Source organism: Thalassophryne amazonica, chromosome 1 (genome assembly GCF_902500255.1).
Source record: "Thalassophryne amazonica chromosome 1, fThaAma1.1, whole genome shotgun sequence".
NCBI lineage: Eukaryota > Metazoa > Chordata > Actinopteri > Batrachoidiformes > Batrachoididae > Thalassophryne > Thalassophryne amazonica.
Window position 1 is genome coordinate 167,851,439 of NC_047103.1, and position 26,234 is coordinate 167,877,672.

Here is a 26,234-nt window from a genome sequence, read left to right on the forward strand (position 1 = left end):
CCTGGGCACGCTTGTACGTCCTCTGTTGAAATCCCTATCATATAAGTGGTTGCACTGAGGCAAGTGGTGTTAGAACTGCCCCCGAAATACAGTTTGATTATGCATCCGTATGATAAGACATTCTGTCACCCTAGCAGGGTACGGTTTAGCCGTCAGAGCTGGGTGTGTTGAGGATATAGGTATTTGCGAACAAACATAACAATTAGTAACGTAATTCCATAGCCAATAAATGAACATATCTGTACCACATATTAGTATGGTATATATGAGGGTGTCCATCTGTCTCGTTCACATTATGAATAAACCTCTTCTGACGTTGCTTGCGTTGTTCTCTGGCTCGGTCCACAGTGAGCTGCAATTCTTGGGTCAACCACCAGGCCAGGAATCCGAGGAGCACGAAACACACTAAGATCACAACGCAACCGGCTGCCCTACCAACAGTCCGGCAGCGGCGGCGCTGAGCACGCCGCTCCGGGGTCTGCTGTAGTTCAGTCATGATTGCTAGGATACAGTGTTGTTAGCCACCTCACCTAATAGTGCAAGGATCTCCCTGCTTCACTGGCATTGAGACAATCTATTGCTAACTAAATAGACTCCCTTTGTAGCCAGACTTCCCCTTACACTGTGGAGGCAGCCAACACACGCTGTATCTTACAGTGATGTATCCACGTTGATCTCTCCGCTATCTTTACTGCAGTTGGTGTTGTTAACAGCACTTGGTATAGACCTTCCCAACGAGGACTGGACTCTGATGAACACCCAGTCTCCTGGCTAGACTACTGGAAGGCCGTCCTGTGGAAGATCAAAATTATTCGGCAGTAAATGTGTTTAAGTTATCTCTTTCTGTGTTAATGTCTTTTTCATAAAATTTGCTAATGTTTGTTCCTCATCTGCTGTTTTAGTATCCATGTCAAAATTGGTAGACGATATGGTCGTCCATAAAGTATCTCAAATGGTGTTAACCCTGATGGTGTTGGTGTTATTCTCATATACAATTTTACTAGGTCCAAACATTCAATCCAGGTTCGTTTTGTCTCTTCTATACATTTCCTTAATCTTATTTTTATTGTGCCCTTTGTCCTTTCCACTAATCCGGCACTTTGTGGATGATAAGCACAATGATTTTTGAGATTAACCTGTAGCGCTTCTCCTATGTATTGCACTATTGTATTAACAAAATGCGCTCCATCATCTGAATAGACTGTTTCTGGTATTCCAAATCGTGGGATGATGTCTTTGCATAATGCTTTAGCCACTGTAAGTGAATCTGCATGTTTTGTAGGGAACAATTCTACCCATTTTGAGAAGGCATCAATTATGACTAAACAAAATTCCTTCCCTTCATGTTTACTCAGCTGTATATAATCCATATGAATCACTTGAAAGGGATATTGTGGTGTTGGAAATTGACCTCTTTGGGGTCTCAAATTGCCTTGTGAGTTGTGTTTTGCACATATCATGCATGCTCTACAATGCTGTTTTGCATATGCATCGAACCCATAAAGACAAAAAATAGATTGCAATTGCGATATCATACCCCCTGATGAGACATGCGTCACGCCATGGCTCATAATAGCCGCCCATTTAAACATATTTTTTGGCAATATGGGTTTCTTTTGTGGGCATACGTACAAATCATTTGCATACGTAGCTCCTTTATTTATCCACATCTGTTTTTCTTTCAGTTGCCTGCTGTTGCATGTCAGCAAGCAGTGTATGACCTAAATGCAAATCTGGAGTAGTTTCCTGTACAACAAAAATAGAAGAAGCTGCTGCTGCCTCTTTTGCTGCTCTGTCAGCAAAATCATTTCCTTTTGAAATACTGTCAGAGCCTTTGGTGTGAGCCGCACATTTGCATATAGCAATTTGTTTAGGCAATTTCACAGCCTTCAGTAGTGCAGTTAGGAGTGTGGCATGAGTCACTGGCTTTCCAGATGATGTCACCATTCCACGCTCTTCCCACAGTTTTGCAAACACATGCACTGTGCTAAAAGCGTACTGGCTGTCTGTATAAATTGTTACAGCCGTACCTTTAAACAGATAGCAAGCCGCAGTTAAAGCAACTAATTCAGCTGCTTGTGCTGAAAATGACGATGGCAATGAAGCAGAATCCAATACTTCTGAATTTGTGACAACAGCATATCCAGATTGTGTTTGTCCATAAGCGTTTTTAGTGGAAGAACCATCCACATACACAATTGTACTGTTTGGGATGGGTGTGTCCTGGAGGTCTGGGCGTGCTTTCGTACAGGCCGTAGCTACATCAAGACAATTGTGCGGCTCACCATCCTCAGGTAAAGGTATCAATGTGGATGGATTCAATGTTGTACAGCGCTCTACCGTAAGGTGTGGTTGTGATAATAGCAAGGACATGCACGAAAGATGTCTTGCTGGGGACAAAAGGCTCATGTTTGTCTGCAACAGAAGTGCAGAAACTGCATGTGGAACTTTCAGTGTCAACTGATGGAATAGAACAACATTACTGCTACTTTGAACAGCCATAGAGGCTGCAACAACAGCCTGTACACATGGTGGTAAAGCACTTGCTACTGCATCCAATTTAGATGAGTAGTAGGCAGCTGGCCTTAATTTTGAGCCATACACTTGAACCAAAACACTAGTCATGAACTTATTCTTACAATCAGCTGTTTGAATGAATGGTTTACTATAATCTGGTAGTGCCAAAACTGTGGATGACACTAATGTTTGTTTTACTTTTACAAAAGCTTCCTCAGCATCTTTGTTCCATTCCAACACGGTTGACATTGAAATATCATCCTTGTACATCAAATCAGAAAGTGGACTAGTCAATTCTGCATAACAGGGAATCCATGCCCTGCAGTAATTAGTCAGTCCAAGAAATGACATCATCTGCTTTTTGGTTTGTGGTTTTGGAGCGTGTAAAATTGCTTCCTTCCTGTCAGACAGGATCGTGCGCCCTGTGGCTGATAATTCATGTCCTAAATATTTTACTTTATCCCTACACAACTGAACTTTGTTTTTACTCACTTTGTGGCCATTATCAAATAAGAAACATAATAATGCTACTGTGTCAGTTATGCAGTTTTCTCGTGTGTCAGAGGCAATCAAAATGTCATCGACATACACTAATAGTTGGCTATCTGCCGGTGGAACGAAATTAGCTAAACATGCTGACATGACTTGAGAATAAATAGTTGGGCTCTCTGCGTAACCCTGCGGTAATCTGGTAAATGTATATCGTTGTCCCTTAAAGGTAAAAGCAAACCAGAATTGACTATCTGGGTGTACTGGCACAGAGAAAAATGCATTACTCATGTCAATTACTGAGAAACTATTAGAATTTTGTCTCAGCGAATTTAACAAGGTGTGTGGATCTGGTACACATGGTGCTCTTTTAATCACAGCAGCATTTACTGCCTGCAGATCTTGAATCATTCTCCATCCCACTGAGGGCGGAGCCTTTTTTACAGGAAATATGGGTGTGTTACATGGTGAATCTGGACATGGCACTATTACTCCTGCTGTTAATAAATTCTCTATTACTGGCCTGATTCCTTCAATTGCATCAGGTTTCAATGGATACTGTCTTACACATGGTCTGTATTCTGTTTTTGGTCTTATAACTACAGGTTGTGCATTTTTTATCAGTCCTACGTCTGAAGGACCTGTTGTCCACAATCCTGATGGTACCGAAGAGAGAAGATCATCTTCTTCAGGACTCAACTGAAACACTCAGGATTGTGAAGTGGACACATCAATGTGTGTTCCAGCTGTCAGCACCAATGAGACATTAACTGGCACTTTATACAATTTAGTTGATGGACTGAACTCCGTTTGTGGTCCAACTCTGTTCCAATCAGTGGCTGACAAAGCTGTTATGACTGTCAGTCCCAATTCTTGCCATTCTGTCAAATATGGTTTACAAAGTGACACGTAATGGCATACCTGTGAATCTCAATTTTAAAACATCTTCAGTGGCACCTGTTACTGTTATGACAGCTGTTGAGTTGCCATCATGAATCAAATCGGTCATTGTCAGCTTCACAGGTGAAATATTTTTCAATTTGTTTTCATACACTGGTGTTCCTGGCAATATGCCACTATGGACTCTAAATACACTCTCAAATCTGCATCTAAACTCTGTCCATGGTTCTCCTTCTTTCTGTGTTGTCCTGGTAATTTCAGTATAATTTATCTTTGGTCCTAACACACCTTTTGCACGTGTAATAGCTTCCACTCTTGTTTTCAAGACTAGATCATCATGTGTCAGTGGTACGCCTTGTTGGTCTGCAGGATTCCAGTCTCCGCGTATCTGACTCCATTTTAGGGCCACATGCTTTCATCCACACCTGTTGGACTTCAGGTCCACTAAGGTGGTAAGAACTTCTAATGTTTTCTATATCCTGCATAAATCCCTCAATGTCGACATGTGGCGATGGTATCATGTCAACTGCTGCTTTGATATCATCAGCATTCCATGTTCGATATACGAGCATGGTTGATCGCTGTCCTGCTGTTCCTGCACGAGGATTTGGTACTTCTATCATAGGATAGGCACCTCCCTGGTCACTGTGTTCCACCATGGGAGGGGCTGTAGGCACTTTCGCTTGACTGCGTGTTTGTGGTTTTTCTGGTTTTTCAGGTTTTTCACTTTTTACCTTAGGTTTTACTGCCAAATCATACTGTGGTGGCGGTACATCGTCATCCTCTGGTAGAGGAGATAAGGGTGTTGTTGTCACCGACGATCCAGCCGGCGGTGGTTGCTGAGGCTGTTCTGGTTCTCTGTGCTGAATTATCACATCTTCTTCTGCCTTACCTACAGCTTTCTTTTTCCTTGCTTTCTCTAATCGTCGCTTCTCTGCTCCCTTCTGTCTGTTCTCTGCTTCCTCCTCCCAAAATGCCACTAAATCTGCCCCTACTTTCTGCATCTTTTTCTCATCACCTTTATGTTGCTGTTCTAACTCCTTCTTTAGCTTCTGTATACTGATCAGGTTCAGTCGTCCGTCAAAGTCATGTTTATTTATCCAGGTCTCCAATTTCTTTGTTGCTTTTGGATTTTTTTTGCTTCCATAAATTTCCAGTCGTCAGTTGATAAATTTTCCTTATTTTTAGACGTCTTACCCCCCATTTTTATTATCCCTTGTTATAATTTGGACTTCAGACGGGGGCACACCTAGGGTGTTCTAAATCTGAAGTTTTCACACTTTCTTTGGACGTGACAATTAATTTGCCGTCGTGTGGTTGATTCCTTTCACCTCCCCGTAGGAAGCGGAATCACTTGCCTCTGCTTCCACACGCACGGTTGTCACTAACGTTGTCCAAAGTATTACACTTTCACACAGTTATTTACACTTACACAAAACACTATTTACACATAGAAACACTTTTAATAATCGTACGCGTATTCTTAGCCCAGGGGAGCTCGCACTCCCGTGAAATTTAACTAATGTCCTGCATTAGGGGACTCCGCCGTCCCTGCCAGATTTAACTGCTTTTTTACAGTGCACGTATTTCTACCCGGGATTTCCTTTACGTATTAAAACAGAGGAGTCCGTATCCTCCTTCCGGAATTTAACTACGTGCGTCCCTCGCAACCGTAGAGGAGTCCGCCCTCCTTACAGAGTTTAACTGTGTTTCATTAACAGACGATTTTGTATCATCGTTTACGGAGTTTAACTGTTTTATGTGATCACTTTTATCCCCTACCGGTACGCGTATATAAACAGAGGAGTCCGCACCCTCCTTACAGAGTTTAACTGCTTTGCATTAACAGACGATTCTGTATCATCGCTTGCGGAATTTAACTGTTTTATGTGATCTGATCACCACTCACTCAGTACTGTTTACAAAGAAATTTTACTCACTGACTCGACTTCCTGTCTGTCTTCTTCGGGAAAATCTCGTCAACCAGATGATGCCAACGGTGGTCGACAATTGCAGACACGATCAATCGATCGGACCTTGGCCAAGGATTTACGTCTGGACTTGACGACCTCCGCTGGACACCTCCGGTATTGTTGAGCTCCCGGACGAGCCCCCAGTCAATGTTGGGTATTTTCTCCTCCAAACATTTTTAAAACCTTTAACAAGACAAACAGAGTCAAGAAACACCAGTGAGACAGAAAGTCAAATTTTACGCGCGGAGTGCAGTCAGGCTGTACACCAAGGCTACACTAAAGTCTGGCCTGCTTTTCCGCTCTTTTTATTAAGAGACGCCCTCATCACATAAACAAAAACTTGTCCTAAGGGTGGGGGTGATGACGCAAGACAAGTTTCTTCCCGTAACATAAACGCATACGTCAATAAGTGCAGCTGTAAGGAAGAACACTTTCTTTTACACAGGTCAGCACATCTCGTTCGTCTGTTGCAGTTATCAGCTGTTCTGCATCTGCCTGAAGTGTCCTGTCCTTCACACTCCTTCACACTAAGCACCACATCACAACAGTCAAAACGTTCTCTTACTCCCAGTCGTTAGAGGCTGCGAAAACAAAGTTATATTATAATAATAAGTACATCCAGCCCTTCATTCCCAGCTCAGATTGACCCCAGAGTGCTAAAACAAGGTTGAATAACACATACATTCTCGGGGTTAGGTGCAAACAGCACAACACCGTTTTCATAAGAAAGAAGACGAAGGTACAAATGTTTAACAGTGATAACATATATATATATATATATATATATATATATATATATATATATATATATATATATATATATATATATATATATATATATAAAATCCTTAACAGATCCAATACTTATTTGCCTACACACACACACACACACACACACACACACACACACACACACACACACACACACACACACACACACATATATATATATATGAAAGCATAACTGTCAATATTCACATTTTTCAAATGCAGTATCTGAAGACAAAAGTCATATTTCAGTGAATATTTCCTAATTTAACATAATAATAATTAAGAGTAATCAATAAAGTGGTTTAATATAAATTACGGTACTGGTAAAGAATACTTGGTACATGAGTGTTCTATTGTTTTTTTTTTTTATCCAGAAAAGAAATAATCATGTTTGTTTTTTGTTACAGGAGCCATCAGACACCAGATCCAAGCTGTGCAAGTAACAAGTCAAAGCATACGGCTCTTCTGTTTAAGAAGGAACGCTGCTGTTCTATATACGAGTAAGCTAGCAGCCATGATGACTCTGCACTTTTTCAAACAATGAGCTGCTAGTTAGCTGTATCAGCTAGCTATTTTTAGGTTAGGATGGAAAATGAGTCCTAATGTGTGACCACAGCATTAAACCTAAGCTTTTAGCTGAATGCTTAAACCCATCTTACTGTGTTGTAAAATTAGCATGTTCTTATTTAGTGATTATATTGAGTTAGCTACCTTTGACAGTCATGTTTTCATTTATGTCTGCTAATTTGTTGGTGATCGATTTCAAACTTGAACTTACATTTGAATGCATTTGGTGACCGCATTTCATGCTGGCATTTTTTCTGTTTTTTTTTTTTTTTGGCCCATGTGTGATAGGTGGTGCCACCATTTTCATTATTTACAACTAGCGAGTTGAACCAGAACCACTCTGAGCACACAGAGGATGATGGTTACCTTGAACGACTCCATAGGTGTATTCTGGGTTAATTGGAGAACCTTTCAGTGTATTTTTTTTTAACCTTTATTTTACCAGATAAGCCAATTGAGAACCAATTCTCATTTGCAACGGTGACCTGGCCAAGAGGCAGCGTAAGCAGACAGCACAAAAAAACATAACACAAACATTCATATAAAAAGACACAATGCAAAATAAACAGAATCACCAGTTTATATCAAACCAAACAGGTTAAAAAACAGGTACACTGATCATGGACCAGAGAATGCAATGAATTTTTAAAGGTACTAATTGAAACAAACGAGCTGAGTTTAAGTGATAACTGTAACTGATTCCAGTCATTTGCGACGGAAAACTGGAACGAGAAGCGACCAAAGGAAGTACGGGCTTTAGGGACAACTAGATTAATTAAACTGCTTGAGCGCAATGTACGGGCAGATTTATGGATCAGAAGAAGAGAACGAAGATATAGTGGAGTTTTACCAATTAGAGTTTTGTAGATGAGAAGGTACCAGTGGACCAGTCTGCGGGAGTGAAGGGGGGGCCAGTTGACTAATGAATACAGGTTACAATGATGAGTGTGAAATGGAGCACCAGTAACAATTTATTTAAGGCCCGACCTGTGGAACCAAATGTCATCTTATTTTATTTACTTAAAGGGAAGTCATTAACAAGTCAGTTAAGTTGGATGTCAGTACGGTTCCCTTAGCAAAAAGCAGCATACTTAAAGTTCATTTTATTAAGTATGCTTCAGTGTAAGTATAAGTATAGCAAGTACTACAGATCGTGTACTGTTAGTATACTAGAAAGTACACAAATTTATTAATTTTTCAGACTAAATTGGAACATTTCAAGTTTATAAAAGTATATTTTAAAGTTCATTTTAAGTTTGCAAAAGTACACTTTAAAGTGTACAAGTACACTCATCTATATACTGTCAGTGTACTTGATATATTCCTCTCCTATGCTTAAAGTATACCACAAGTGCACATCCAGAGTACAATTCAGGATGTCATCAAATTATGATCCTCCTTATGAGTTATCTTGAAGAGATTTAAGATAAACCACAAGCAACTGTACAAATGATTATAGAAAAATATAAGAATTTTGGGACCATTCAGACTTCCACTGAGAAATGACGGACACCAAAATTAACACAGACAAATTGACAAACATTTGTTTGAAAAGTCCAAGAGAACCTCAGGATCAATACCAAGGAACTGAAGGAGTTGGAGGCATCAGATAGAAATGTGACCTCATCCACCTTTTAAGAGAGATCATCATCATCATCATTTACTTGAAACGCTATCGACTAACAATGGAGCCATTACTAAATTAAATAAAATTTTGTTTTTACAGAAGACTGAATTTGATTTTTTTTTTAATCAAGTTATATGTAAAATTGTGTCTACAACTCAACACTTCAGTCAAATCAATATTTTGAAAGAACAGCCTGCATAGCTTTTATCTTTATTTCTATTAGAACTGATCTGTGGGAAATATGACATCTAACTGCAATAGGATTGATTTCATTTCTAATATTTCATTCATTTAGCTTCACATTTTGGTGTCTGCAATTAATCTTTGGGAATTACATAAATTTAAAATAGACTAAACACTAAACCTTGATTTTTTTTTTTTTCCCTTTGATTGACGTATATGAGATATTTTGTCTTTATATTGTCAAAAACAAACAAAAAACCTGCATTAACCCTTGGGTATTTACATGTCTTTATTGCTTTATGACATCACATCAAAACAAGCAAGAGTGGTCTTTCGGCCTGGGGGGTCCTGTGATTAATTACAAGCCTGTCTGTATATTTTATATGCCATGTTTAAAAAAATACCAATAAGTGCCAAAACAGGAGGTTATCTGGTTGTCGCCTGTATCAGTCAGGACAAAAAAATTTCAGATCTGTACGTGTCATAGTTTTTATGGCTTTACTTATGGAAATTTTCTGGCCAAAGAACTTAAAAATCAGACTTCTTTATTCTGTGGTTGTAAAATTACAATCTACAATACCAAAGTGAAAATACATCTTAATCAAAGTTAAATAAAAAATATATAAAGCACGAAAGAATTGATTCCACAATTGTGCGCCACTTTAGCATCACAGGTACTCTGATTTAAATAACTGGTTTGAAAATAATCAGTTCAATGAACTCAAACAGTTTTCATAATAACAAATTAACAATTTGAATTGAAAAAAGAAAACTCACTCTGTGCTTGTCAATCAGTGTATTTCTTAGTGAAATTTGATATTTGTTCAAATTATATTAAATATTAAATGAAACAGTTGCTGAATTTAATACCTGTTTGAAAGGGGCGGGGCTTAGTGAACATGGAGTCTGGAGATCATTACAGTGATTCAGGAGTGGATTTGTTAATTTTGAGCTTTAAGTAGTCATTTCACTGTTGTGACATTAATAATTTCTTCATGGTGTCTCCACAGAGTTGGTCAGGATCCATTGGAGGTTCCCAGTGTCCATCACGTCCTTCAGGACCAAACAGACATGGACTCCAAATATCTGGTCTTTCAACTTGTATTTCAAATCATATAAGTGAACAGATTGCTGAGAATGTTCTATTTTCCAGCTGTGGATCATCAGTTTAAAAACAGTTTTTGTGATTCTTTTCTTTGTTTCAGGTGCTTGAGAACAAAGTTGTCACTTTTGTAAAAGATGAACTGCAGAAACACTGGAGGGTTGTGATGTCTCCTGATCCAGAGGACTTAGGAGCTCTGAGTGAGGAGGAGGACGGTGAGGACGAAGAGCTGAGGAGGAGCAGCAGAGACGCCTGTTTGAAGCTCATTCTGCACTTCATGAGGAAGACGAAGCTCAACGAGCTCGCTGATTGTCTGCAGAGCAGTAAGTCAGCAAATGGTGTTTCTGTCGTAGAGGCGGGTTGAGTCTGGAATCAACGATGGACACGGTTCTTTCATTCAACAAACTCGAGAACAGGACATCAGCCCAACGTGACCCAATGAACTCGTATCAACTAAAGACATCACTTACCAACAAACAAGCTCAACAAATCTGACTAGTTTACTTGGCTAACATTGTATTAACTAGGATGGTGTTATGATCCTGGCCCTTCACGTGCCTTTCGATCAAGGTTTATCTCTTCATTTCCTGTTCATTTTCAGCGGCGTGCTGTTGTAGTTTCTGTTTCCTGCCACCAGCACATTGGCCACTTCTGTTTTTTATCTCTATTTGTCTCGTGTTCTTGACTTCGCACAGCTGTTTCATGATCAGTGCACCTGTTTCCTGTCATTAGCCACAGTTTTAAAGCCCGTGGGTTGTCAGTTTGTGTTTGTCAGATACTTCCGAGGCCCATCAGCACCAGCGATTATCCCTGGATTCTGTAGTTTGAAGTAGATGAGAGTCTACCACTCCCCCTGGGCGGATCCCTAGTCTGATGCAGGTCACTTTTCCAGCCAAGACCCATTTACAGTTGGTTTGACTGGGACTTTTTCACCAAAGACAGCTTCCCCCATATATCATGGATCCCAGTGACTTTCTGTTTAAGTCTGACTTCAACTCCATGCCAGTCTTAATGCCAACAGTCATGTCACTTCCTGTCTCAACTCAGCCTCCAAGCTGCTGTCCAGTTGATTTAGCATAGTTGCTATGGACTCCTGGCCATCTTCAAAAGGTCTTAGTCCTAAAGATGTTACAGTTTTGTTGCAGATGCCCCCCTGCAGACATGACAGAACAGCTGCTTTGGCCACTCTCTTGATGTCTCTGTTGTATTGTTGCCACCTCCAGAGGTTTCATTCCTGTTGGGGTATCCCAGGTGGGGTATCCCAGTTGTCCCTCAGAGGTCTCTTCCCTCCTGCAAAACTCAACCGTCCTCCTGAGGTTCAAATTGTGTTGCACCTTTAAGCTACCCTTTAAAAGTTCAGTCCCTGCCATGACCTCCTGGCCACACTCCTAAAGTCCTGTTCCTGCCGTGGCCTCCTGGACACCCTCCTAAGAGGCCATCCTGGCTGAAGCATTCTGGACATCCTCCTGGTGTTCTTTCTTGGCTACATCATCCCATCCCTTCTACAAGTATCCTTGTCCAAGGTCAGGAATATCAAGGCAGCTTGTGATTGATTGAACTTTGACTCATAACATAAGTTGCAGCTGTTCATAGAAGTCACTTTGGATACACCACAACATCCCGTTGATGATTGAGGTCAGAGTTGAGGCTTTGAATGCATGATGTCCACATAGCTTATAGCTTACAGTCTTCAGGAACCGTTCAGCTCAGTCTTCTGAGTGATCAATCAATCAATCAACTTTTTTCTTGTATAGCGCCAAATCACAACAAACAGTTGCCCCAAGGCGCTCCACATTGCAAGGCAAGGCCATACAATAATTATGAAACACAGTCTACGTCTAAAGCAACATAACCAAGGGATGGTCCAGGGTCACCCGATCCAGCCCTAACTATAAGCCTTAGCGAAAAGGAAAGTTTTAAGCCTAATCTTAAAAGTAGAGAGGGTATCTGTCTCCCTGATCTGAATTGGGAGCTGGTTCCACAGGAGAGGAGCCTGAAAGCTGAAGGCTCTGCCTCCCATTCTACTCTTACAAACCCTAGGAACTACAAGTAAGCCCGCAGTCTGAGAGCGAAGCGCTCTAATGGGGTAATATGGTACTATGAGGTCCCTAAGATAAGATGGGACCTGATTATTCAAAACCTTATAAGTAAGAAGAAGAATTTTAAATTCTATTCTAGCATTAACAGGAAGCCAATGAAGGGAGGCCAACACGGGTGAGATATGCTCTCTCCTGCTAGTCCCCGTCAGTACTCTAGCTGCAGCATTCTGAACCAACTGAAGGCTTTTTAGGGAACTTTTAGGACAACCTGATAATAATGAATTACAATAGTCCAGCCTAGAGGAAACAAATGCATGAATTAGTTTTTCAGCATCACTCTGAGACAAGACCTTTCTGATTTTAGAGATATTGCGTAAATGCAAAAAGGCAGTCCTACATATTTGTTTAATATGCGCTTTGAATGACATATCCTGATCAAAATAACTCCAAGATTTCTCACAGTATTACTAGAGATCAGGGAAATGCCATCCAGAGTAACGATCTGGTTAGACACCATGCTTCTAAGATTTGTGGGGCCAAGTACAATAACTTCAGTTTTATCTGAGTTTAAAAGCAGGAAATTAGAGGTCATCCATGTCTTTATGTCTGTAAGACAATCCTGCAGTTTAGCTAATTGGTGCGTATCCTCTGGCTTCATGGATAGATAAAGCTGGGTATCATCTGCGTAACAATGAAAATTTAAGCAATACCGTCTAATAATACTGCCCAAGGGAAGCATGTATAAAGTGAATAAAATTGGTCCTAGCACAGAACCTTGTGGAACTCCATAATTAACTTTAGTCTGTGAAGAAGATTCCCCATTTACATGAACAAACTGTAATCTATTAGACAAATATGATTCAAACCACCGCAGCGCAATGCCTTTAATACCTATGACATGCTCTAATCTCTGTAATAAAATTTTATGGTCAACAGTATCAAAAGCAGCACTGAGGTCCAACAGAACAAGCACAGAGATAAGTCCACTGTCCGAAGCCATAAGAAGATCATTTGTAACCTTCACTAATGCTGTTTCTGTACTATGATGAATTCTAAAACCTGACTGAAACTCTTCAAATAGACCATTCCTCTGCAGGTGATCAGTTAGCTGTTTTACAACTACCCTCTCAAGAATCTTTGAGAGAAAAGGAAGGTTGGAGATTGGCCTATAATTAGCTAAGATAGCTGGGTCAAGTGATGGCTTTTTAAGTAATGGTTTAATTACTGCCACCTTAAAGGCCTGTGGTACATAACCAACTAACAAAGATAGATTGATCATATTTAAGATTGAAGCATTAAATAATGGTAGGACTTCCTTGAGCAGCCTGGCAGGAATGGGGTCTAATAAGCATGTTGATGGTTTGGATGAAGTAACTAATGAAAATAACTCAGACAGAACAATCGGAGAGAAAGAGTCTAACCAAATACCGGCATCACTGAAAGCAGCCAAAGATAACGATACATCTTTGGGATGGTTATGAGTAATTTTTTCTCTAATAGTCAAAATTTTGTTAGCAAAGAAAGTCATGAAGTCATTACTAGTTAAAGTTAATGGAATACTCAGCTCAATAGAGCTCTGACTCTTTGTCAGCCTGGCTACAGTGCTGAAAAGAAACCTGGGGTTGTTCTTATTTTCTTCAATTAGTGATGAGTAGAAAGATGTCCTAGCTTCACGAAGGGCTTTCTTATAGAGCAACAAACTCTTTTTCCAGGCTAAGTGAAGATCTTCTAAATTAGTGAGACGCCATTTCCTCTACAACTTACGGGTTATCTGCTTTAAGCTACGAGTTTGTGAGTTATACCACGGAGTCAGACACTTCTGATTTAAAGCTCTCTTTTTCAGAGGAGCTACAGCATCCAAAGTTGTCTTCAATGAGGATGTAAAACTATTGACAAGATACTCTAACTCCCTTACAGAGTTTAGGTAGCTACTCTGCTCTGTGTTGGTATATGACATTAGAGAACATAAAGAAGGAATCATATCCTTAAACCTAGTTACAGCGCTTTCTGAAAGACTTCTAGTGTAATGAAACTTATTCCCCACTGCAGGGTAGTCCATCAGGGTAAATGTAAATGTTATTAAAAAATGATCAGACAAAAGGGAGTTTTCAGGGAATACTGTTAAGTCTTCTATTTCCATACCATAAGTCAGAACAAGATCTAAAATATGATTAAAGTGGTGGGTGGACTCATTTACTTTTTGAGCAAAGCCGATAGAGTCTAATAATAGATTAAATGAAGTGTTGAGGCTGTCATTCTCAGCATCTGTGTGGATGTTAAAATCGCCCACTATAATTATCTTATCTGAGCTAAGCACTAAGTCAGACAAAAGGTCTGAAAATTCACAGAGAAACTCACAGTAACGACCAGGTGGACGATAGATAATAACAAATAAAACTGGTTTTTGGGACTTCCAATTTGGATGGACAAGACTAAGATACAAACTTTCAAATGAATTAAAGCTCTGTCTAGGTTTTTGATTAATTAATAAGCTGGAATGGAAGATTGCTGCTAATCCTCCGCCCCGGCCCGTGCTACGAGCATTCTGACAGTTAGTGTGACTCGGGGGTGTTGACTCATTTAAACTAACATATTCATCCTGCTGTAACCAAGTTTCTGTTAGGCAGAATAAATCAATACGTTGATCAATTATTATATCATTTACCAACAGGGACTTAGAAGAAAGAGACCTAATGTTTAATAGACCACATTTAACTGTTTTAGTCTGTGGTGCAATTGAAGGTGCTATATTATTTTTTCTTTTTGAATTTTTATGCTTAAATAGATTTTTGCTGGTTATTGGTGGTCTGGGAGCAGGCACCGTCTCTACGGGGATGGGGTAATGAGGGGATGGCAGGGGGAGAGAAGCTGCAGAGAGGTGTATAAGACCACAGCTCTGCCTCCTGGTCCCAACGCTAGACAGTCACAGTTTGGAGGATCCCAAAAAATTGGCCAGATTTCTAGAAATGAGAGCTGCTCCCTCTAAAGTGGGATGGATGCCGTCTCTCCTAACAAGACCAGGTTTTCCCCAGAAGCTTTGCCAATTATCAATGAAGCCCACCTCATTTTTTGGACACCACTCAGACAGCCAGCAATTCAAGGAGAACATGCGGCTAAACATGTCACTCCCGGTCTGATTGGGGAGGGGCCCAGAGAAAACAACAGAGTCCGACATTGTTTTTGCAAAGTTACACACCGATTCAATGTTAATTTTAGTGACCTCCGATTGGCGTAACCGAGTGTCATTACTGCCGACGTAAATTACAATCTTACCAAATTTACGCTTAGCCTTAGCCAGCAATTTCAAATGTCCTTCGATGTCGCCTGCTCTGGCCCCCGGAAGACAATTGACAATGGTTGCTGGTGTCGCTAACTTCACATTTCTCAAAACAGAGTCGCCAATAACCAGAGTTTGATCCTCGGCGAGTGTATCGTCGAGTGGGGAAAAACGGTTAGAGATGTGAACGGGTTGACGGTGTACACGGGGCTTCTGTTTAGGGCTACGCTTCCTCCTCACAGTCACCCAGTCAGCCTGCCTTCCCGACTGCACGGGGTCTGCCAGGGGGGAACTAACGGCGGCTAAGCTACCTTGGTCCGCACCGACTACAGGGGCCTGGCTAGCTGTAGAATTTTCCACGGTGCGGAGCCGAGCCTCCAATTCGCCCAGCCTGGCCTCCAAAGCTACGAATAAGCTGCACTTATTACATGTACCGTTACTGCTAAAAGAGGCCGAGGAATAACTAAACATTTCACACCCAGAGCAGAAAAGTACGGGAGAGACAGGAGAAGCCGCCATGCTAAAACGGCTAAGAGCTAGTAGCTACGCTAAGCTAGCGGATTCCCAAACAGGGAATCCGACACTAGACAGGCTGTGGAGCAGCACAGGTAACGCACGACAACAGTGCTAAAATAAAATAAAAATCCACTAGACAGGCTGTGGAGCAGCACAGGTAACGCACAACAACAGTGCTAAAAATAAAATAAAAAAAAATAAAAATCCACTGGACAGGCTGTGGAGCAGCACAGGCAACGCACGACAACAGTGCTAAAACAAAATAAAAATCCACTAGACAGGCTGTGGAGCAGCACAGGTATCGCACGACAACAGTGCTAAAATAAAATAAAAATCCACTAGACAGGCTGTGGAGCAGCACAGGTAACGCACAACAACAGTGCTAAAAAATAAAATAAAATAAAAATAAAAATCCACTGGACAGGCTGTGGAGCAGCACAGGTAACGCACAACAACAGTGCTAAAAAATAAAATAAAATAAAATAAAAATCCACTGGACAGGCTGTGGAGCAGCACAGGCAACGCACGACAACAGTGCTAAAACAAAATAAAAATCCACTAGACAGGCTGTGGAGCAGCACAGGTAACGCACGACAACAGTGCTAAAATAAAATAAAAATCCACTAGACAGGCTGTGGAGCAGCACAGGTAACGCACAACAACAGTGCTAAAAAATAAAATAAAATAAAAATAAAAATCCACTGGACAGGCTGTGGAGCAGCACAGGTAACGCACAACAACAGTGCTAAAAAATAAAATAAAATAAAAATAAAAATCCACTGGACAGGCTGTGGAGCAGCACAGGTAACGCACAACAACAGTGCTAAAACAAAATAAAAATCCACTAGACAGGCTGTGGAGCAGCACAGGTAACGCACAACAACAGTGCTAAAAAATAAAATAAAATCAAAATCAAAATCCACTGGACAGGCTGTGGAGCAGCACAGGTAACGCACGACAACAGTGGTAAAAAATAAAATAAAATAAAAATAAAAATCCACTGGACAGGCTGTGGAGCAGCACAGGTAACGCACAACAACAGTGCTAAAAAATAAAATAAAATAAAAATAAAAATCCACTGGACAGGCTGTGGAGCAGCACAGGTAACGCACAACAACAGTGCTAAAACAAAATAAAAATCCACTAGACAGGCTGTGGAGCAGCACAGGTAACGCACAACAACAGTGCTAAAAAATAAAATAAAATCAAAATCAAAATCCACTGGACAGGCTGTGGAGCAGCACAGGTAACGCACGACAACAGTGGTAAAAAATAAAATAAAAATCCACTGGACAGGCTGTGGAGCAGCACAGGTAACGCACGACAACAGTGCTAAAAAAAGAAAATAAAAAAATAAAAAAAATAAAATAAAATAATAAAATAAAATCCACTGGACAGGCTGTGGAGCAGCACAGGTAACACACGACAACAGTGGTAAAAAACAAAACAAAAATCCACTGGACAGGCTGTGGAGCAGCACAGGTAACACACGACAACAGTGGTAAAAAATAAAATAAAAATCCACTGAACAGGCTGTGGAGCAGCACAGGTAACACACGACAACAGTGGTAAAAAAAAAAAAAAATAAAAAAAAAATAAAAATCCACTGAACAGGCTGTGGAGCAGCACAGGTAACGCACGACAACAGCGCCAAAAAATAAAATAAAAATCCACTGAACAGGCTGTGGAGCAGCACAGGTAACACACGACAACAGTGGTAAAAAAAAAAAATAAATAAAAAAAAAATAAAAATCCACTGAACAGGCTGTGGAGCAGCACAGGTAACGCACGACAACAGCGCCAAAAAATAAAATAAAAATCCACTGAACAGGCTGTGGAGCAGCACAGGTAACACACGACAACAGTGGTAAAAAATAAAATAAAAATCCACTGAACAGGCTGTGGAGCAGCACAGGTAACACACGACAACAGTGGTAAAAAATAAAATAAAAATCCACTGAACAGGCTGTGGAGCAGCACAGGTAACACATGACAACAGTGGTAAAAAAAAAAAATAAATAAAAAAAAATAAAAATCCACTGAACAGGCTGTGGAGCAGCACAGGTAACGCACGACAACAGCGCCAAAAAATAAAATAAAAATCCACTGAACAGGCTGTGGAGCAGCACAGGTAACACACGACAACAGTGGTAAAAAATAAAATAAAAATCCACTGGACAGGCTGTGGAGCAGCACAGGTAACACACGACAACAGTGGTAAAAAATAAAATAAAAATCCACTGGACAGGCTGTGGAGCAGCACAGGTAACGCACAACAACAGTGCTAAAAAATAAAATAAAATAAAAATAAAAATCCACTGGACAGGCTGTGGAGCAGCACAGGTAACGCACAACAACAGTGCTAAAAAATAAAATAAAATAAAATAAAAATCCACTGGACAGGCTGTGGAGCAGCACAGGTAACGCACGACAACAGTGCTAAAACAAAATAGAAATCCACTAGACAGGCTGTGGAGCAGCACAGGTAACGCACAACAACAGTGCTAAAAAATAAAATAAAAATAAAAATCCACTGGACAGGCTGTGGAGCAGCACAGGCAACGCACGACAACAGTGCTAAAACAAAATAAAAATCCACTAGACAGGCTGTGGAGCAGCACAGGTAACGCACGACAACAGCGCTAAATAAAAATCCACTGGACAGGCTGTGGAGCAGCACAGGTAACGCACGCCAACAGCGCCCAAAAAAATAAAATAAAAATCAAATCCACTGGACAGGCTGTGGAGCAGCACAGGTAACACACGACAACAGTGGTAAAAAATAAAATAAAAATCCACTGGACAGGCTGTGGAGCAGCACAGGTAACGCACGACAACAGTGCTAAAAAAAAGAAAATAAAAAAATAAAAAAAATAAAATAAAATAATAAAATAAAAATCCACTGGACAGGCTGTGGAGCAGCACAGGTAACACACGACAACAGTGGTAAAAAACAAAACAAAAATCCACTGGACAGGCTGTGGAGCAGCACAGGTAACACACGACAACAGTGGTAAAAAATAAAATAAAAATCCACTGAACAGGCTGTGGAGCAGCACAGGTAACACATGACAACAGTGCTAAAAAAAAAAAAAAAAATAAAAAAAAATAAAAATCCACTGAACAGGCTGTGGAGCAGCACAGGTAACGCACGACAACAGCGCCAAAAAATAAAATAAAAATCCACTGAACAGGCTGTGGAGCAGCACAGGTAACACACGACAACAGTGGTAAAAATAAAATAAAAATCCACTGGACAGGCTGTGGAGCAGCACAGGTAACACACGACAACAGTGGTAAAAATAAAATAAAAATCCACTGGACAGGCTGTGGAGCAGCACAGGTAACGCACGACAACAGTGCTAAAATAAAATAAAAATCCACTAGGCAGGCTGTGGAGCAGCACGACAACAGTGCTAAAAAATAAAATAAAAATAAAAACGAAAGCGTTAGCAAGCTAGTTAGCTTGCCAACGCTGATGAAGGTTAGCTGATAAAAGAGCTCCGTCGCGATGCTTCGACCGTTAGAGGTCTTCTTTAGGCGTTGGAGCACGGTGAAAAAGTAAAAAAAAAGTAAAAAAGTCTTGAAAAAGACTGTTAATTCAAAGAACTCAAACAGCTCAGTTCAAACAGCTAACAGATACAGCAGAACACCCTGATTGAGTGATGCAATCAACAGCTGGCTGCAGATGTCATACTGGATTTTGACTAGAATATGAACCACAGATTTGAGATCTCACAGGAAAAACTGAGGGATCCTGATTTTTTTTTTTTCAATCTATACACTCACATCCAAAATTAAATACTTCAGTTGAAGTCAGACACTGCACCTCTTTTATTTAGTGTTTACTCCTCCTTGTCTTTTTAGAATCTCCCACCATGTGCCAGCAGAACCTCAAATGCAGGCTGAAGGAGAAGTTCCAGTGTGTGTTTGAGGGGATCGCCAAAGCAGGAAACCAAACCCTTCTGAAGGACATCTACACAGAACTCTACATCACGGAGGGAGAGTCCAAACAGGTCAACGATGAACATGAGATCAGACAGATTGAAACAGCAGCTAAGAAAACAGCTGGACCAGAAAGGACAATCAGATATGAAGACATCTTCAAGCGTTCTCCTGACAGAGATCAACCAATCAGAACAGTTCTGACAAAGGGCATGGCTGGCATTGGGAAAACAGTCTTAACACAGAAGTTCACTCTGGACTGGGCTGAAGACAAAACCAACCAGAACATCAACTTCACATTTCCATTCACCTTCAGAGAGATGAACACGCTGAAGGAGAAAAAGTTCAGTTTGGTGGAACTTGTTCATCATTTGTTTCCTGAAACCAAAGAAGCAGGAATCTGCAGCTTTGAACAGTTTCAGCTCGTGTTCATCTTTGACGGTCTGGATGAGTGTCGCCTCCCTCTGGACTTCCACAACAACAGGATCGTGACTGATATTACAGAGTCGACCTCAGTGGACGTGCTCCTCACAAACCTCATCAAGGGGAACCTGCTTCTCTCTGCTCGCCTCTGGATAACCACAAGACCGGCAGCAGCCAATCAGATCCCTCCTGAGTGTGTTGACATGGTGACAGAGGTCAGGGGGTTCACTGACCCTCAGAAGGAGAAGTACTTCAGGAAGAGATTCAGTGATGAGAAGAAGTCCAACAGGATTGTCTCCCACATGAAGGCATCACGAAGTCTTCACATCATGTGTCACATCCCAGTCTTCTGCTGGATCACTGCCATGGTTCTGGAAGATACCCTGCAAACCAGTGGAGGAGAGCTTCCCAAGACCCTGACTGAGATGTACGTCCACTTCCTGGTGGTTCAGTCCAAACTGAAGAAGGCCAAGTACGATGGAAGATGTGAGAGCGATCCAGTCTGGGATCCAGAGAGCAGACAGATGATTGTGTCTCTGGGAAAACTGGCTTTTGAGCAGCTGCAGAAAGGGAACCTGATCTTCTATGAGTCGGACCTGACAGAGTGCGGCATCAATATCAGAGCAGCCTCAATGTTCTCAGGCGTGTTCACACAGATCTTCAAAGAGGAGAGAGGCCTGTACCAGGACACGGTGTTCTGCTTCATCCATCTCAGCGTTCAGGAGTTTCTGGCTGCTCTTTATGTCCATCTGACCTTCAGCAACTCTGGAGTCAATCTGCTGTCTGAAAAACATACAACTCAAACTTCAGTGACGCATCTCTACCAGAGTGCAGTGGACAAGGCTCTGCAGAGTCCAAATGGACATCTGGACTTGTTCCTGCGCTTCCTCCTGGGTCTTTCACTGCAGACCAATCAGAATCTCCTACGAGGTCTGTTAGCAAATACAAGTAGCTCACAAACCAATCAGGAAACAATCCAGTACATCAAGAAGAAGATTGAGGAGACTCCATCTCCAGATGGAAGCATCAATCTGTTCCACAGCCTGAACGAACTGAAGGATTCTTCTCTGGAGGAGGAGATCCAGCAGTACCTTAAAGCAGGATGTCTGTCCATGGATCAACTGTCTGCTGCTCAGTGGTCAGCTCTGGTCTTCATCTTACTGTCATCAGAAAAAGATCTGGAGATCTTTGACCTGAAGAAATACTCTGCTTCCGAGGAGGCTCTAGTGAGGCTGCTGCCAGTCGTCAAAGCTTCTAAAAAAGCTCTGTAAGTGTGAAGATAGCTCATTAGTGCTTTAGGTGCTTCACATGTCCTGTTTAGTATTTTGTATTTTTTTACCGTCTCTCTTCACCTCGTCTCTCCAGGTTGTGTGGCTGTAACCTGAGAGAGAGAAGCTGTGAAGTTCTGCAGTCAGTTCTCAGCTCTGAGTCGTCCCGTCTGAGAGAACTGGATCTGAGTAACAACGACCTGCAGGACTCAGGAGTGAAGCTGCTCTCTGCTGGACTGGAGAGTCCACATTGCAAACTGGAAACTCTCAGGTCAGAATTGATCAACTGTCCTACTTAAAATTTTATTCTGTATAAAATTCTCAACCCTGTGATGGTGAAGCAAGGAACTGAAACGTGACACGTGGGAATGCAGATAAAGAGTAAACAGTGAAGGCGTTTATTTGAGGTGAAGTGGGAGAGAGAAGGTTTCAGGGAGAAGAGATGGTGGAGTGACACCTGCCGAGACGTGGAATGGGACACCGCAGTGACGTGAAGGTCGGTCATGATCTGAAGATGTGAGGAGGTATGAGGTGAGTTAACGTGGTGTGGTGGTAACTGTCACTACGAGGAGATTTGGGTGGAGTGAAGGTTTGGTGTGGAGCATGACTCTGCAGGGTACGGTGTGATGCAGCATGAGGGCTTGACTTGTGATGTTGGTGGCTTGATGTGAAGGCTTGGCATGAGGACTTGTGATGAGGTGAGTAAAAATACTGCATAGATGTGGCTTGAGAAACAGCTCAGCTGTTTGCAAACAAAGATAGAAAAAGATGAACTCCTGCACAGCCACTAATGATGATTAAAAACAGTGACAGGTGCATGATTACAAACAGAACACAGGTGCATGAAGAGAAACTAGAGACACCAGATGTTTGCAAACACAAGGGAGAAACCAGAACAACACAGAGAGTCAGGCTAGTATTCCACTGGACACGACTGTTGGAGAGGAGGCAGAGGCACAGAATTGGGTGAAAACATGCGTAAAGGCAACAGCTTTTTCATGTGGAATCTCACTGAATTGGTCCACCCAACACGTGCACGCAGGGCGGCTAACTGTCTAGAGTGGCGGCGAAAACACGGCCACAAATCTCAAGTAGTGCACATACATAGCTGTTCATGTTGTTGTGTGTTGGGGGGTGTGGCTGGACATTTTGGTGTTCTTTTCTTTTCTTTGCTCTCCAGGTGGCATGAGAACTGATTTGTCTGTGGAGAAGGTGCTGGCTGAAGAGTCCTTCACCCTCATCAACATCATGTGCAGCACCTGTGAATGGTGCTCACATGCAGCCTTAAAGACTTTCAGCTGAAGCAGATATTTGGATGGCGTTCTGCATTTAAGTCATGTGTGATTCAAGCAGAACTGCCGGGAACTCGACCTTATGATGTTCGTTTGTGAGACGCTGAGGACCGCGCCTGGGTTTGACACATCGAGCCCGTGAAGGAGGAAGGGTGAGGGACACATGCTGTCAGCACACATCAGAGGTGATTAAGTGTTTGACTAATTGTTGATAGTAACTTGGTATTTTGTTACGCAGTATATTTGAATTGTGATGGGAATTGTGCAGCTGGCTTCTCACCGCTGTGGCGTGCGGACAAGTGATCCTCCACCTGTTGTGAGAAGCTGCTCATTTGCATAAAGCTTAAAATACATACCTGAATGTGTTGCTGATAGTGTGTGTCTTTTGAAGGATATTAGTTGTAACTGCTGACTTACCTCACCTCTTCTAATCCTTCGCAGAGAGTCGGTTTGTCGTGTCCACCTGGGGGGTGTTTGGCGGTAGTGGTGAGTCCAGGAGCACTGGGCTTCGATCCTTTTTGGCGCTGGAGAGCGTGCCAGCCTTCACTCCACCAGAAGGACGCTATTTTAGTTTTAACACTTTATTATGCATCAGAGCGGGTGAAATCAATAAATTGTTTTTGTTATTGGAACCGCTTTCTGGTTATTTTTAGCGCTGGGTTCCGTCTGACGCAGGTCCGCTCCTCAACCTGCGTCGACACATAACACATGTTATATAATGAAAAAATAAAAGTTATGAGAGACGTCAGGCCAGATGTTGTTTTTGTTCCACTTGGGGTTTTATAGGTGCAGACCAAATCTGAACTCAATCAAATAAGACTTAGAGGTCCAAGAGAGTGACACATGTTCCTCTCCCTCTGCTGGAAGGCCAACGTCACCCTAACGGAAGAAGACTCTGATGCCATTATTGTTCTTTTACAGGTACATGGATGGCTTCTAATTGCAAAAAAGAAGTGGTGGTTAATTGGTCACCCAGAGGAGAACATTACTGGTATTACTGGATTACTACATTGCTTGTTTGGGGAAAATTGTTGCTTTGTGGGGGAGCCCTAAACAATGTCCCATTACAATCAAAATTGGCACAGATCTTTTATTTTATTAGTGGAACAAGAACAACATGTGGCAGGTCTGAACAGGTCTACATACCGCGCAGCACAAATGCGAAAGTTGAATGTCACCGGCGTAGTCTTTGCAGGCGCAAGGAATTTTGCGTGAATGCCATGCGGCACTCTCACGGATGTTGAGCATCACTGGCGTGGCTGAGAAATGACACGTTTGCGCACACAGTGTTCAGGATGCATGTGAACTATTACATTGTTATTATATGAATGAGGGTGTGACAATTCCCCTGACTTTAGACAGAAAAAAGAACTATAATAATAAAATAATAATTAAAAACACAAGAAATGTATGGAAAGCCACTCACGGACTTGGCAGAATGACGTCAGCACACTGTCCAGCTGCGCATGTCGGATGTGTGCTGATCATGAGCATTAAACTTAAACCCACTTCTGTCCTCAGGAAAATAAATAAATAAATTTAAATAAATAAATAAACAAACCCTTTTATCTCCACTGAGGATAAGAAACAACACCAGGAAAAAAACTGTGACCAAGACACCAACCCAGTTATAAAATTCTCTTATTCCATGAGATCAAAGTGTTCCTGGTTACCATCATCATGCACAGGTGGTGCATGAGGACCAATGTCCTCCTTGGCTGAATCCTATCTCTGTGCCTGTGGACTGACCATGTGTGCACGTGTGTCACAGCAACCACCAGACTTTTTTTCCGTTGTGGTCGTGATTTAAAAAAAAAAAAAAAAAGATAATCCAGGCTGCCATGGACAGGTGTGTCCAGCCCGCTGTCTACACGTGACCACACCTGCATGCAGGCCAGCAGTGGAGCAGCGGCTGTTGGACTTCCTCGGCCACTTCCAGAAGCACCGTCTCTCTCCGATCATCTCCACTATTTTAGTGTGCTCCCGGGGCAGCTTGTGCATTTGTTTCCAATCACTGAAAATGTAGTTTCATCCATCGTCAGCCCCTCACAAAGTTTGCTCACGATTCTCTCACATTTTAAGTCGTGGAGACTACAATCAGGGTGCTTTGCGACACCTGCAACGGCTCTCTGAGTACTTCCTCACCAACATCGAACTGTTCAAAATTCAAGTGACACCTGAGTGACACCTAGCGACTCATGTCTGGTGTTGGCACCACTCCACATCAGTACCACAAACTCTCACAATATCCCTCACATGTGATGGTCACAAGCAGTCACAGACCAGTGGGATACCACCCTAACCAGACAGGAGCATGACCAAATACATAAATCAAAAGGAATTTTTTTCTTTAAATTTACAAAAAAATATCTTGGGGTGTGGCAAATGAAAGGCAAACCCTGCACACACTGCACACTAGGATGTCTCCATGTCTGATAGGTCATGTTCCCAATCAATCACACATATTTTGCTGATCAATATAAAATTTAGATCATCTCTCCAGCCCTACTGTTTGCAGAGATATAGCAGAAGCTGTTTTTCACACCATGTTTTTGTTGACCTTTGCCCTTGAGTTTTGTTCACTCCTCTCCCAAACTTAGTCATCTTGAGATATCTGTCCAAGAAATATTCCCACCAGGTTTGGTGAAAATCTATCCAGCTGGTTTTTAGTTATCTTGTCCAGACACACACACACACACACACACACACACACGTAACTGGTTGCAGTACCCCGCTTCACCACATCACTGGGGTGCAGGGTAACCGTGGATACATGGACCAGCCCGTGATAGGCCTGTGTTGTGTTTTTTTGTCTCTGATTCTATCATCGTAGGCTGTCAGGTTGTCTGATCACAGATGAAGGCTGTTCTTCTCTGGCCTCAGCGCTGACCTCGAACCCGTCTCACCTGAGAGAACTGGACCTGAGCTACAACCATCCAGGAGACTCAGTGAAGCTGCTGTCTGCTGGACTGGAGGATCCAGACTGGACTCTGGAAACACTCAGGTGCAGGCTGTGAAAAAGTCATTGGGTGCCAAAACACATGGTGCAAAAAGTAAAGAGGTTCTTCAGATACATAGAGTATTGTTTCTGAGCAAATATCATGATAGCAGTATCAAATCTTGTAGTATCAAGCTTTGTGTATCTGAAGAGCTTCTGGAACTTTTTCACTTATAACAAGGACATTTTACGACAAAAACACTTCAAAGTCACAGAATTGAGTTTGAACCCGCGTTTGTGTTAACTAAGGTATTAATTTTTATATTATTTTATAATTTACAAGTAAGTTGCCCATAAGGGCAGGGACCCAACTGTAAGATGATTTTTGGCCCCCTTTATTTTCTCCA

General features: G+C 41.7%; 1 protein-coding gene across 1 annotated transcript in view; it reads left to right on the top strand.

The window, feature by feature from the left end:
• LOC117519270 overlaps positions 1-26,234 on the top strand; it is a 91,042-nt gene that overhangs the window by 61,256 nt on the left and 3,552 nt on the right. Inside the window, 6 exon segments of the mRNA XM_034180632.1 lie at positions 7,058-7,150; positions 10,038-10,116; positions 10,233-10,452; positions 19,829-21,596; positions 21,695-21,868; positions 25,723-25,893. Coding sequence (XP_034036523.1) covers positions 7,058-7,150; positions 10,038-10,116; positions 10,233-10,452; positions 19,829-21,596; positions 21,695-21,868; positions 25,723-25,893 — 2,505 coding nt within the window.